Raw genomic sequence first — 14,854 nt, forward strand, 5'->3', positions numbered from 1 at the left:
ACGGTATACCTAGATAATATTCTTATATATTTAGATAACGAACTTAAGTATTAAGTTTATATTAAGAAGGTTTTAGAGAGACTATAGAACGCGGGCTTATAAGTTAATATTAAGAAATATAAGTTTAGGGTAAAATGTATAAAATATCTCGGGTTTATTATAACTATAGAAGGAATTAAGGTTAACCCTAAGAAGGTAAAGGCAATCTGTAACTAAAAGCCCCCTTATATAATAAAAGAAATCCAATCCTTCCTTAACTTTTATAACTTCTACCGCTAGTTTATCTATAACTATAGAATTATGGTAAAACCTCTTATATAACTAACTAGGAAGGACAAGTCTTTTATCTTTAATAATAGCTATATAAAAGCCTTTAAAGAGATAAAGGATCGGCTTATCTCTTTCCTAATCCTTTATTACTATAACCTAGACCTTAAATTAATGCTAAAAACGGACGCCTCTAATAGGGTTATAGTAGGAATCCTATTATAGTTATATCTAGACAGTAAATAGTACTCTATAGCTTACTTCTTAAAGATAATAGACCTGGTTAAGTATAACTATAAAGTATATAATAAAGAAATACTAGCTATTATTTAATTACTCTTCTAATAGTGTATAGAGCTTAAAGGTATAAACTCCCGGATTAAGATATATATAGATTATAAAGCCCTAAAGTACTTTATAACTATAAAGCAGCTTACTAAATAATAAGCCTAGTAGGCCAAAATACTCTTCTAATTCTTTTTTATAATTATATATTATTCTAGTAAGTAAACCTTTAAGGCTAATACTCTAACCTAAAAAGAATAAGATGTAGGACCCTAGGATAAGCTAAAGACCTAATATTAGACGCGCGCCCTCCTTTATTTAGAATAGCTTAACCTATAGATTCTTAAGGAGCTAGACTTTTAGTAAAACGAGCTAGTACTAATAGAGGAGTCCTTAAATAAGCTAATAGGGCTAATTAACCGCCTCCTAACTATAAACTGTATGGCTAACGCCTTAAGGGCCCTCCGCGAATAAGCTATAAAAGGAGACCCTAATTTTAAGACGGAGGAAGGATTACTTCTATACTAGGAGCGGCTTATAGTCCCTAACGTTAATAATTTATAGACTAAACTAATCCGTGAAGCTTATTACTAAGTCTCTACGGTATACCCTAGCAAGAATAAGACCTATAAAATTATTAACTGCCGCTACTACTAGCTAAGAATAGTTATAGATATTAATTAATATATATGGAACTGCGAAGACTATTAAAGAGCTATAATCCCACGGGATAAGACCCTAGGACTACTTAAGCTACTCCCAATACTAGAGTGCCCTTAATAGTATATTTTTTATAGACTTTTATAAACTACCTAGGGACTGTAACGAATATAATATAGTTATAGTTATAGTTAACCGCTTTAGTAAACGCCCGTTCTTAATTCCCTGTTATAAGAATATTAATACTAAAGAGGTAGCCTAGCTATATGTTTATTACGTTTACTAAATCTATAAATTACTAGATACTATTATGTCTAATTATAGGCTATAGTTTATATTAGCCTTCTAAAATAAGTTTACTTAGATCCTAGGTATTAAGCTAAAGCTTTTTATAGCTTATTACCCCTAAATAGACGGTTAGATAGAGGTTATAAATTAGTACCTAGACTAGAGGCTTAGGCCCTTTATTAACTATTTCTAGGATAACTAGTTTAAACTACTACCCTTAATAGACTACGCGCAAGTAACCCTACCCTATAACTCTATAGGGTTTGCCCCGATTTAGCTAAAAATAGGATACTTACCCCGTATAAGCTTTAACTAGAAAAGGCTAGAAGAACCCTAGACTATATAAGAGAAGCTATCCTATACTAAGGCCCAATAGTACGCCAAATAATTAGAGGAGGCTTAAATGGTAGCCTATAAGAACCTAAAAATAGCTTAGAGATTAATAGAATAATAGGTAAATAAATACCGTTAAGAGCCTAATTTTGCCCCTAGCGATATAGTTTAGGTTATAATAAGGAATTAGAAAACTGAATAACCTAGCCATAAGCTAGACTACTAGATAGTAGGACCGTATAAGGTTTTTAAGAAGATAGGTAACTTATATAAGATAAAGCTCCTAGATTTAATTAGGGTTTACCTTATCTTCTTACTAAATAAGTTATAAAAAGCTATAAATAACCTATTGCTTGGACAAAAGAACGAGCCTTCTCTACTAGTTTAAGTAAACGGTAATAATAAATGGGAGGTTAACGAAATACTAGCCTATAAGATAGTATAGGGAACGCTAAAATACTATATTTAATAGAAGGGCTACAATCCTAACCTAACCTAGTACCCTATGTAGAACTTTATAGGCTACCCCTAAAAGCTTAAAGAATTCTATAACTAATACCCTAATATACCTAAACCCTTAAAGTACCTAGACAAATAAATAAAATGCTAGTATAATAAAGATAATAAGTTACTAGAAAAATATAGGGATAAAAACGCCCTAAAGCCCTAATATAGCTATCTGCCAAATTCTGCCATATTCTGCCGTTTTCTGCTAGTACCGTAAAATTTTAAATATCTAGGAACTTTAACCGCCGGTTAAAGTTATCTAATTAGTTAGATCCGTGCTAAGACTTTTAGTAGCTACTCTTTCTAGCCTAGTGCTTCTACTTAGCCTATAATTGCCCTTTATACTTAATCTAGACGTACTTATATCCCCTTTATCTCCTTATCTTATATTTTATAATCCTATATTTATAAGCCTAGTACTACCCTATTTCTAACTAAGCCTAAGGGCAAGCTTTCTTTTAAAGAGGGGGGTGATGTAATGGCGCTATTGCACGTTACCTGCCAAATTCTGCTATATTCTACTAACCTATAATTAGCCCGCCCAAAGCTAGCGCCTTAGCGGCTTACCCTATATATTTGTTTATATCGGTCCTAGCGACCCCTTTTCCTTCTCTTTAGCTTAGTATCTTTGTAATATAGTATTCTACAAGCTTTAGTTTAGAGGCATTTATATAAGCCGTAATAATAATTATATAAGATGGAATAGCTAGTATTTTATACTTAGCGTAGCAATTTAGAAAAAGTCTGCCCTTAATATATATACTAAGCGTAACCTTAATACGCTTAAAAAGGACTATCTTGGTCTAAAGAACTAAGAGGCGCTTTATATAATAAAAAGCTTTCTTTAGATATTTTACTAGGCAACCCTAAAATGCTAAGGATATAAAGCAACGCTTAAGAATATGCTTTTTATAATGGATGTTATAATTAAGCACTTTAATAAATCCTAGGTTAGTTTATCTCCCCTCTTTATTTCCTAGCTAATATATAATAGAAGAAGTATATATCTAATAAGGAGTTCTCTAAACGCATTAAAAATGCTTAGAATACCTTTAATAGATATTACTATAAAATAGATAACTCGCCCCTTTACGCCGCTATACTTATTCTTTATTTAGCCCGTTATATAAGATATATTAAGTAGATTTAAAAGAAGGAGTAGCGTAAGCCTATAATAATAATAATAATAATTCATTACTTAACGTCCGATTTAGATCCCTATTAGGCCTACGCGAACTACTCCTTATATACATATAGGCAGAAAACTCTATTTGAGAAAACCCCGTAATCGATCTCCTTGCCTTTTAGGACTCGCCTATAAGGCGCCTATAAGTTACCTATAGTGCTCCTACTACCTTACTTTTTGACCTCTTTAGGAACCACTGCTGCCGTAATAAGCCTACGGACGCGTTAGTATTGTAAACTTTACTCTACTACTATAGAGTTATTAGGGGGCGCCCGTTGCTCGCCCTCCCGCCCTTTATTACTATTTCCTTTATAACCCAGAACTGGTTTAGTATATTTTAGCTAATAAGCCACTAAGTAACTGCCTTAAGGCCTTTTTATATTAAGAGCAGTATCTTATAGTTCTCTATGCTAGCTACTAAGAGTATTACTTTTTAGTTAGTGTATAAGGGGCATAATAGTATTATATGTTTTAGTGTCTATCTTAGCTAGCTATATTTATATCTTGGGTTACCTACTAAAACACCTACCTAGTAGAGCCAGTCTTTTAGTCCTATTATTCCTATTCTTAAGAGTGTTACTATTATATTTTCTACCTTTATTAGGCCTTCTTAGAGCCCTAGAGTATTTACCCTCCATAGCGTTAACTATGCTACGGCTTAGGTTCTTCTTGCCTTAGTTAGCCTCTATACCTTTAACTCCCATATACCTCTTTAGCGTTAGTCCAGCCAGTATTATATTACGGTAGATAGTTTCCTAGCGTTCTTTTATACTCTACTTTAGCTCCTTTCTCTCTCTTACTATTATCTTTACTGGCCTCTTACGCGTTTCCCTTCCTTTTCTATATAGGCCTGGGCCCTAAAGCAGCACTATTCTTCTTCTACTTTCTTTACCTATTTCTCTAATATATCTTCCCTACTTTAGGGTTGTTAGTTTATTCTCCTACAAGGCGCCCTAGGGTCCCTCTATAGTTTATTTAGGCGTGTCTTAATATACTTTATAACATTAGAGTTATATTCCTTTTACGCCCTTTATATTACAGCGGCTTTAATATATAGTTATAGGGGGGGAATATTAGCTTCCTTCTTAAGCAGTACTGTGGCCGTTCGCTTATATTCGCCTATTATACTCTAAAGGTAGGCTATTTAGACCTTTTAGAGTAATTTAAGGAGCGATTTAGGGGGGCCTTTTTTAGATTCTCTAATGGCCCAAACACTAGACCTATACGTTATAGTTGGCCGGACAACTACTATATATAGTAGGCGTAACCTTTAGAAGTATAGACCCTATATAAAGTTAATAATCCTAGATAATGCGATATACTGTGCTTAGCCCTTATAGGCCGCTTACGCCGTATATACGCTCTACCAGAGCTTACTATCTACCTATACTCCTAATACTCTTAGGCCCTAAACTGGTTAACCCTTAAAGCCTTAGATGTAAATTATATACTAAAGATCTATAGATTGGTTGCGTTTTCTTATAAAATAGATTAGCTAGTATTTCTCTAGTAAGAATTAGACTCTATATTGTCTTGCCTATTTTATATAGGTATTATAAGCTTTCTCTAGTGTTCTATAATTCTTTACGGCTGTTGGCCCGTATATAATTAGGTTTGTATTATTAATAAAGCCTATATCTTAGGTCGCCCCTTTCTTAAAGGAGTTAAGTAGGTTGCTTATAAAGAAAAGGAAGAGTATAGGCGAGAGGGGTAATTTTTATGGTATTCCTGTTGCAACTGCGATAGGGGGGCTTTAGTATCCGCTAAAGACTAATAATATTTCTTTTTAACCTATAAACCCTTAAATAAATTATATAATCTATTCTAGGAAGCCTTTTGCCCTAAGAATATATAAGAGACGCTTATAGGGTATATTGTTATAGGCGCTACTAATATCTAGGCTAAGCATTAATACTATAAAGTCCTTTCGCATCGCCTATGCAGATTTAATAGTGGCAGCGAGTAGCGTAAGTGCTAATAGTGTTAAGTGGTTCTTTCTTGCCCCTATTTGGCTTTATAGTAGTAGGGTGTATTCCTTAACCGTATCTACTATATAATCCGCTATTACCCTTTCTAAGATCTTGCTAAGGGTATTCTCTAAAGTAATAGGGCGGTAGCTCCCTAGAAGTAAGTAGTCTACTTTACCTTCTTTATATAGGATAAACGTTATTATAGCTCTTCTAAGTCTTAGGTAGTAGCCTATTATAAAGTATACTCTAGCTATATCNNNAAGCTAANGTGCTATTANTAGTCCNNAGGTCTTTAGGGCTTTATTTAAAATCCTATCTGGTCCTAGTGCTATATTATTTAAAAGGCGGCTAATAGTTCTGGCCATTTCTTCAGTTGTTATATCGCTGTTAACCCTTAGGCGAGTTACTGGTGCTTCGCCTGTAATATTACTAAGGTCTACTAAAGCTAGTTAAGGGGAAAATCTTTCTATAAGGATCTTTGCCTTCTTATTATTATCGCTTATAGCTAGTAATTTACCTAGTCTTCGTAGGGGCGGAAGGTGTAGGTCTTCTACTAAGCGTCCCGCCTTTTTTTTGCTTATTTCGCTATCTTTTAGAGACCTTTATTATAGGGGAGGCTTAGGTTAGTAGTATGCTCATTTATAAACTATCTCTAGCTATTCCTTACTTCTTTTTTTAGGGTATTCTTTAGCTGGTTTCTTATGTCTTTATATTGTCTCTTATCTTTAGGATTATAGCTACTTATATATTTTCTTCTTGCTCGTCGTTAGCTAGCAATAAGAACCGCGCATTATGCGGACTATACGTGTCGCGTATAGGGGCCCAATTTTAAGACCGGGCAGTGCTCTTCTAGCCCGTTTTTAATTACTACCTAAATCCTTTCTAGTCTTTGGTCGATTTCCTTAGGGGTAGCTAATAAGCCTCGCTCGTTTAATATTGGGTGGATTTCTTCTAGGTCTTAAAGTTGTTATTTAACTATATTAAGGAAGCTGTCTATCTTAAGCTTTTTTATTACGTATCTTTTACTATTAGGTTACGCCTTAATATCTAGATTTAGCTATATCTAAATAGGGATATAGTCTAAAGCGAGTACCTATTCTTCTTTAGGGTTATACCTTTTAAGTCTCTAGTATAGGCCTTTATCTATAAATATAAGGTTAATTATACTTCTGGCGGTGCCTTATTGCCATATAATTGCTTTTAGGGGGGTAGCTAGCTTAAGGCCCTAGGTGTTTATAGCTCTTAGTAGGCACTCTGCCTATTGTTTAGTAGTAATATATATATACCCTTACCGCGGGTAGTAGAGGTTTATGTCTCTTAATAGGATAGACTCTATGCCTTTAGTTTTTAGTAAGCTTATTGCTAATATAATATTCTCTGTTTATAGGACCCTTTTAGCCCTAGGGTTATATATATTAATAATCTGTACTAGTCCCCTATATATCTGGATTATTATAACTATAATATCTAGGTTAACTACCTGCTATGACTATAAGGATAGGCTAATAGCCTTGCTAATTATAAAGCATACGTATATAGCTGCTTTTGGTTCGTATAGAAGCTAGAATCCTTAGGGGCAGTATATTAATTATGTATAGGTATTATAATACGGCTCTTATATAGCAAGGATATAGTGTTTCTCTAGGTCTAGGCTGTCTAGTAAGGGCCTTACGAGACGGTGGTTTATATTACCGCAGTTATATTATATAATAGTTAGGTAGCGAACCCCTAGCGAGGGTCCTTTACCTCTTCTTCGTTCCTCGCTTTTTCTATTTCTACTTTCTCTAGAATATTTAGAACTTCTATCTCTTATATCTACACCCTAGTTACTACTTATTTTATATAGAGCTTTCTATTCCCGTGTCTTATATTCCTACTAGCGCTTCTATATCTAAATTTATTATTATCTCCAGTTCTTCCCCTATTCTTACTAGTTGGCTATATACCCTTTAAGAGTTGGCTGCGAATGTTATATTTGCCACGTTAAGTCTAATTCTTAATTATCCTGGTCTTAAGCTTGCTATAGCTGTCTATAAGGGTCTTCCTATAGGGCGTCCTCTCCCTTATGTCCCCTATAACCCTTATGTCCCTATACGGTCTAGTAATATTACGCGGCGTCACTTCTAGCCCGTTAAGGCTTGGGATAGCTAGCTTAGCCCCCTAGTATTAAAGGTAGGAAACGCTAGAAAGGCACCTACGCCCCCCTAGCTTATTGCCTATTGTTTCCATTCGTATAACCTAGCGTGTAGTTATTCCCGTAGCTATTAAGCCCTTACCTTCCGTCTCCTGTATTTAATATAGTCTACTCTCTCCTACGCCTTATATATGCTTTAGTGGTAGTTTACGCATTTTATTTAGTCTTAATTTAAGCAGTATCTTATATTGTAGGGGCCTATATAGTGGCTGCAGCACACCTATACTGCGTATATGGATTAGGTGTATCCCCATTATACGTAGTAATAGTATTATTTTAGGCGGAGTCTATGGTTATAGAGCCTTGCGTTATATATAAGGCTATTTATAATAATACCTTTTTAAATAAGGAGTTTTTGCATTCCTGGTGTATATGTGCTAACGATAAGGGAGCTATATATTTAACTGGCGTTTCCCTAGCAAGTCTCTAGCGACCCTTATATTCTTTTATTATTTTTATTATATACTTAGTTTACATTTTCCTATTAAAGCCATTAGATTTGGGTAATCTTAAGTCCTAGTATAAGGCGTTCCGTTTATTTTACTATCTTATATATAGTTGCTGTATTATCCGCCTAGCGTCCCTTTTTTACCCTAAGGCTTAGGGGAACCACTAGGACTTTAACTAGGTAATCTTTACGAAGCACTTTTATGCCAATATGTTCTTCTAGCCTATCCCCTACCTTAACGGCTTATTCCTTTACCTATTAGTCCCTTAAGGTAACTCTAATATCTCCGCTCCTAAGGTGTTAGACTATAATAGCATTATAGACCTTTTTACAAATCTCCGTAAGGACTTCTATTTCTAATTATCCCTTAAGCCCCTCTGCTTTTTCTATATTTGGTTATATTATAATTATATACCTAGATATTATCTTTAGGGGGGTAGGTTCCCTATGCTATAAATACGCAGCTATAGCGGCCTAAGTGCGGTTCGCCGGTAAGAAGGGGTTTTATTTATTTTTAATTTTACTTAGCCGTTAGAGGATTTAATTAAGGGTTTGCTAGAGGGGCGCCTAGGGTTTACTAAACTGGCGGAGCTATTCTACTAGCTGTATTAGTTTGTTATAGCTAATAGTTACTCCCCTATAATTACGGATACTAGATACGTTTAATAGGCTTTATATTTTATTAGATGCCTTCTTAATAGAGGTCTTTCCGCTTTATGGTGTGGTATTCGCCCGTTCTTATTATAGAGGGCTATTTCTGGGCGTAGTTCTAGTGGACGCACGCGAGTGCAAACCACCGTCGTTCGACGTGTGCCTCCCCTGCGATGCATGCATCTTAGGGGGATTCTCTAGGTGTTTTTCAGGGTTCTTTTGGTTGGTTTTGGTCTTTTTGGGCCGGGTGCAGCAAGAGCTCCGAAGTCTTTTTTTTTAGTCCTATTATGTGTAAAATATTAGCGTAAGCCTATATATAATAGCGTTAAAGAGCTTTAGAAAAGATATTAGAATAGAAGTTCTACGCCTAGAAGTATATTATTATATAAAAAGCTAGCTCTAGCTTAAAACTTTAACGAATTTAATAAAATTACTGAGGATTTTAATAGTATAATATTTTAACTAAAAAGTTAGGATAAGTATAAGGACTTTATCTTTAAGATGCTATATAAGATTTTAATAACTATACTTTAGTGGTAGTCTTAAGAACAGTAACGAAAACGCTAGCCACAGCTCTCGCTTATAGTAATTAAAATTCTCTTAATTCTAGCAATAAGTAATAAGCTAAAAAGAGTCTTTTTAGGAGGACGTTGTATGGTATTATAGGAGAGAATATAGATAGATCCTAAAACTCTTAAGAAAACAAAGTATTTAAAGAATTGGTATTAGAGAAGAACTATAAGAGAAATAGGTAATTTTTCTCTAAGTATATAGCTATTATATAGTTAGGGGGGAAAGGTAGATAGGGACCCTATAATACCTTACGCCTATCTATAATATCCGTAATATCCGCAGTATCCGCAATATCTGCGATATCCGCAATATCTATAATATCTGCAATATCCGCAATATCCGCAATATCCGTAATATCCGCAATATCTGCAATATCTGCTAAATTCTGCTAGAATCGAGTCCTATTCTACCTGGTTGGGGTAGAAAAGCTCCGCACAGGGCACTTTTATCCTTATCGATTGCGATATTTATGCATATTCTATTGGATAAAGGATATTTTATGCTCGCTTATTCGCATTATCCAAAACCACCCTGCATCCCACCCTGGTCCGTTCGCAACGCCCCTATCATTATTAACCTGCATTACCAGCTTTCTTCAACACGAAGTCTATATAACCTGCTTCGGCCTCCTGCCTCCTCGCCCTTATTCTGTATTAGTTTCCACGACTTTCTCAAAAAAGTCTTAGAGGCGTTTTGTTAGCCAGCCGGATACACAAACCGAGAACCCCACCTGTCAAACCTTGGTCCAATGTGGGCTTTAAAACCTTGTTGATGGTCTATTTCTATGTATAAGCTATCAATTTACTCATTCATTAAGATCCTAAGTTTTATATCCGACCCATACCCAAGGAGGCTGTGAGGAATCCCACGAAGAAATAAGGAAACCCCAGAGCCAGGCAGCTGTTAGGCCGTCGGCGTGTCCGTACCATCACATTTTCAGTCTACGCATAGTTCTCTAGCACTACTAAGGGAAGGACTAGAACCTAACTGCAAAGCCCGGAATTTTTCTCCTGGAATTTTTCAGACTCAATCTTGTCCTACTGTACATATATCAATCGAATTTGTACTTCAGTCTTCAACGTTTTCAACATCGCCAATCCCGTAAATATCTATAATTCTCCCCGCAATAGCTCGAGGTTCCTGGCTCCAGATTGAAGATGATGATAACGCTACTCTAGTAGGTGATAAGAGCGTATCACTGCCCGACAGGTAGGCGGAAATGCCCATCTCATCAAATATAAATTCACAAGAAAGCAGTGCACTTGAACCCGCAAAAGCTGTCCTTGAAGACCGAGACTCCTGGAGATAGTCCCTGGACAACAATTTGCAATCTATCGACGCCAATTATGATACCACATACAGCGATCTCAAAGCGGAGCTCGGTGTTCTGCAAGCTGAGGTAACCGGAGAAGGAGATGTGAATAAAGCCCATGAGGGACCGCGCAAAGCGCTCACTAGCCGCAGCAGGTGGAAAGAAGACAGGCAGAGGTCGTCGCGGAAGGCAGGCGTGGTGTTGCAGAAATGGCTAAACGCGTTTGCGGGGTTCTTGGAGAGCTATTTAGGGATCGTAGGGGTGGTAAAGGCGGCCGATCAACAGTATGGTGGATTGGCTTATGGGACGCTTTCTATCCTCCTGGGTGTAGGTTGAGTTGTGTAGAATGTTTTAGAGGTATGCTGACGAGTGCTTTTAGGTTGTAGTGGATAAGGATTAGCAAGAATATGTGATAGAAGATGCGCTCGGAGAATTTGCTTTTGCCTTCCCACGGCTACAAATGCTGAAGAAAACTTACGTAAGCCCTCAGAGTGAGACTCTTTGGAGACTTGTTGGAGCTGTATATGCAGAAGTGATCGTATTCGCGCAGGAGGCGGCAATATACTACCAGAAATCTTCATTCAGTAAGTTGGGCGACGACTGCATGTGTACAAGCGCCCTAACACCCCATAACGGGGAAAATCACCGAAACAATGCTGCACCCCCCAAAAACGAAAGTATTGAAGAATGTGGCTCTCATTCGAAAGCATCTTGCGGAGATTACATGGGAATCGGAGACACTCATGCAACATCGTTTAATGGAAATGGTACAAGAGAACAAGACACTCCAAGTAAAAGTCGATGGTATGCGACCTCGGCAACGAGGGCTGAGGGTAAAAAAGAAGTATACTGACCACCCTAGAATTAATTGAGAGGGAAAATACGAAGCAAAGAAACGAGGACCAAAAAAGCTTAAAGGAGCTCCGCTCAATACTCAAGTTTAAGGAGTCCGACAAGCATACTAATATCCAGCACTACAAAGGACTCCTGGATCCTGCATTTGCTGATCGCCGTTATGGGCGTGAAGAGCCCTGCTTGATGGATTGGGATATCCTCGCCGAGGAAGCTTCTTTCCACCGGTGGTGGAACACAGAGTCATCATCGCTCCTCTTTCTTTCCGGGAAGAATTGGATTACTGTGAACAATAGCACGTTGAGCTGGCTCTCCTATGCTGCTGTTCTCCTGACCCAAAAGCCACTTCAGGATAACAGAAACGTAGCATATTACTTTTGCCAGGCTAATAATATGCTCACTGATCGTCGACGCCGCACAATTCAAGACCTAATGGCAAGCCTGCTCTACCAGATTGCAAACTCGCAACCCAAGCTTCTTCGCTCCGGAGTCGAGGCCATCCGCGACGCTATTGCTAGCGATGAATGGAATAGTGAAGACGAGGAAGTTGTATTGGAAGCCATGGCCGCTCTGTTCATTGAAGTGCTCTCTACGCTAGATTCGGACGAGGAGTTTACGTTGGTCATTGACCGCATCGACCAATGCCGCTGGAGCAGTGAGAGCGAAGATTCAGGATCCTGCATCGAGAATGCTTTATTTTAGTTGCTCCATGTGGCCAGGAAAGTTCCTTGCACCATTAAAATTGTGGTGATCACATATTCTATCTCCATGGGGAACTTGAGTCACAGCGTCCGCAACAGGTTGCAGAAGCGTGGCGGCGAGCGATATCTTGGGAGGACCGACTGGCATCAGGAGGGCCAAACAAGCCGGTCTGTGCCTCCTCCTATTTAACTAGTTATGTCTGGTACCGGTACAAAACTTTCCAGCACTGGGATTGTCCGGAGACTGGTCACAGTTCTGGCGCACAGCTATCAGAGCGGCGGACTAACTTCGGCATGAGATCCCAGACCTGCATGTGGCAAGCACACATACGAGCTTATTAACACCTTATTCTCTAAGTGTGGGAGCTGGCTCTGTTCCGACTTCCGGTCAGTTAGCCGAGTACAGGATTTGAAGGTATCTATAGTCATGGTGTATCGTCGCGATGATTTTACCTATTACGAGTGTCAGTAGGTTGCCGGCAACAGTGATTTTAGAGTGGCTCATTTTGGTCTATGTGGTGTTGAGGGATCGATCGTAGAGGTAGCTTAATAAAAATGGATTAAGTACCACAATAGAACTATTTGATGGCTATCGCCATCTTGTAAATGCACTGATGCGGTTTAAAAAGCGGGATTGATAGAAAGAAATTCCACAATGATCCCGCCCGCGGCTTTTCCGCAACGCCTTAACGCTACGGTATGCATGGACCAAAGTTAACACTTCAGCGTCTTGATGAGAAAAAGGGAAACGGCGCAGAAACTGGCAAGTCGCCATATGGGTAAAGAAAGATATGTAAACAAAGGAAATGCAAAAATACGATTGTAGAAATCTTTAAACATCCTTCCACGATCCGTTGACAGGTTTTCTCCCGACACCACCGGCATATTGTTGGTCCTGCCGGTGTCCAGAATCCAGCTCCTGAGAGTCCTGATAGTTATTCTGATACCCGTTGTGGGATGGCTCAAAACGTGTTGACCCTGATGGAGCATACCCTGGGGAGATGCTGCGAGCGTAAGGATCCGCACTATAACTGTTATCCTGATGCAAATCCTGGTATAGAGCTGCAGATGGCTGGCCATAACCTTGCGTTCCTTGGCCTCTAGCGTGGTTACCCATTGGAGGACCTGGCGAGGGAGACCCATACGGCCGGGGTGCTCGGCCTTGTTGACCATTGTAATTTGTAACTCCTAGTCTATGAGAGCTCCGCCCGTACTCTTGATTTTGGCCATACATGCCTGTCCCTTCACGTACAGGCAATGCAGGATCGTAGCCTTGCCTTCGTTGACCATACTGGTCCACAACACCCACTTGCTGCCCGGAGTGGAATGAATCCGGACTTCGGACACGTCGTTGCGGGGCACCTCCGACGAAACCGTTATTCTGCTGATCCTGAGTCGGGAAACCGTACTCATCACATGTTTGGTGTGCTGGTGATCTTGCTGGAGATCGCAAAGATGCTCCTGTAGCACCTGCTAGCATTGGACTTGTGGCGCTGCCATTGTGATCCAAACGATTCAGTTCCACATCTCCTGGTTCTTCTGGGACAGCAGTTTCTTCCACTTTCTTGCTTGTCGCATCACCCCAACTTGGCATGATCAGTTCCACATCTCCTGGTTCTTCTGGGACAGCAGTTTCTTCCACTTTCTTGCTTGTCGCATCACCCCAACTTGGCATGTGTGGCAGCGCATCCTCATTAATGGGTTTGCTCGGTGCGTCGAATTGAGCATATTGGGGCTTCTCGAAAGCAGGTGGATCAGGCGATCGGTATTGCGTATTTATTGGTGAAGGCTGGGAAGCAGGTTGGTACCCTGGAAGCGGCGGCGGGGGTGCAGAGTTCATGGAGTTCATGCGTTTGTGTCCTTTCCGACCGCCAGATGGGCAGCAAGACGTGCAACATTTGAAGCAGCAACATGCGCATTCAGCCCCGCAACAGATGCAACGGAAGAGGCAGAAAAGTATAGAGAGGACAATGCATGAGCCGATAATTATTACGGCAATGACGGGCCATCTACATTCACGGGGTTAGCCTTCGTATTGTGAACAAGAAGCGTGGGTAGAGAGGGCAAAGGCACTTAGTGCTGACTTGCAGTAGGCCTTCGCCATACACTTGTCCCAGGACGAGAAAGTCGATTTTATATCGCCTGTGCTAGACGCGATGTCACGCCTCCACAGCAGTGTCGCCATATTTTTAGGTATTGAGAGTGATGCGTAGAATTAACGACACTTTTCGAGTTCAAGGAGGCTGGTATTGAACGTTATCACGAGTCGCACCACGCCGAAGCGTTCGCGAACAATATGCTCTAAGGACGAGGTTTAAGGACGAAAGGATTAGCCTGGAGCCAAAAAGAATGTGCATCCGTAGGTAAGGTCCCGCACAGCGTGCACTCTGACAAACACAGTGTGCAGTTGAGATGAGAATCGTCATCGGGGGGATTTGGATGTGCGGGCTTCTAAGGTGAAACGGGGAATTGAGGATTACAGGAGGGAAGTGTGGCTGAGCTTCCACGCGTTGATCAAGGTAACGTTGAACGATAGCCCTCAGACCCTCGGTGGAGAATTCGTTGGTTGATAAGGAGCAGTTCGTTCGTGCACACCTAAGTTTAAATATAAAAAGTATATTTATAAT

General features: G+C 39.2%; 3 protein-coding genes across 3 annotated transcripts; 1 reads left to right on the plus strand and 2 right to left on the minus strand.

Moving 5' to 3' along the window:
* Positions 1-10,707: 10,707 nt before the first annotated feature.
* Positions 10,708-12,228, plus strand: K441DRAFT_581561 (uncharacterized protein; the record flags this gene model as incomplete). The annotated part of the gene is made up of 4 exons (XM_067644418.1): positions 10,708-11,005; positions 11,079-11,282; positions 11,353-11,518; positions 11,568-12,228. Coding segments are annotated over 4 exons (1,329 nt in total), but the record flags the coding sequence as incomplete, so codon positions are not given.
* Positions 12,229-12,643: 415 nt separating this feature from the next.
* On the minus strand, positions 12,644-14,298 carry K441DRAFT_734097 (uncharacterized protein). The gene has a single exon (XM_067654269.1). The coding sequence runs from the start codon at positions 14,074-14,076 to the stop codon at positions 13,060-13,062; it is 1,017 nt and encodes a 338-aa protein (XP_067499468.1). The 5' UTR covers positions 14,077-14,298; the 3' UTR covers positions 12,644-13,059.
* On the minus strand, positions 14,143-14,412 carry K441DRAFT_581554 (uncharacterized protein; the record flags this gene model as incomplete). The annotated part of the gene is made up of 2 exons (XM_067644417.1): positions 14,143-14,236; positions 14,312-14,412. Coding segments are annotated over 2 exons (195 nt in total), but the record flags the coding sequence as incomplete, so codon positions are not given.
* Positions 14,413-14,854: the final 442 nt, after the last annotated feature.

The sequence above is a fragment of the Cenococcum geophilum genome (genome assembly GCF_001692895.1).
Source record: "Cenococcum geophilum 1.58 unplaced genomic scaffold K441scaffold_51, whole genome shotgun sequence".
Lineage (NCBI taxonomy): Eukaryota > Fungi > Ascomycota > Dothideomycetes > Gloniales > Gloniaceae > Cenococcum > Cenococcum geophilum.

Bases quoted from the DNA above. Each gene is read 5' to 3' on its own strand.
- K441DRAFT_734097 (XM_067654269.1), bottom strand. From the start codon at position 14,076: ATGAACTCCATGAACTCTGCACCCCCGCCGCCGCTTCCAGGGTACCAA.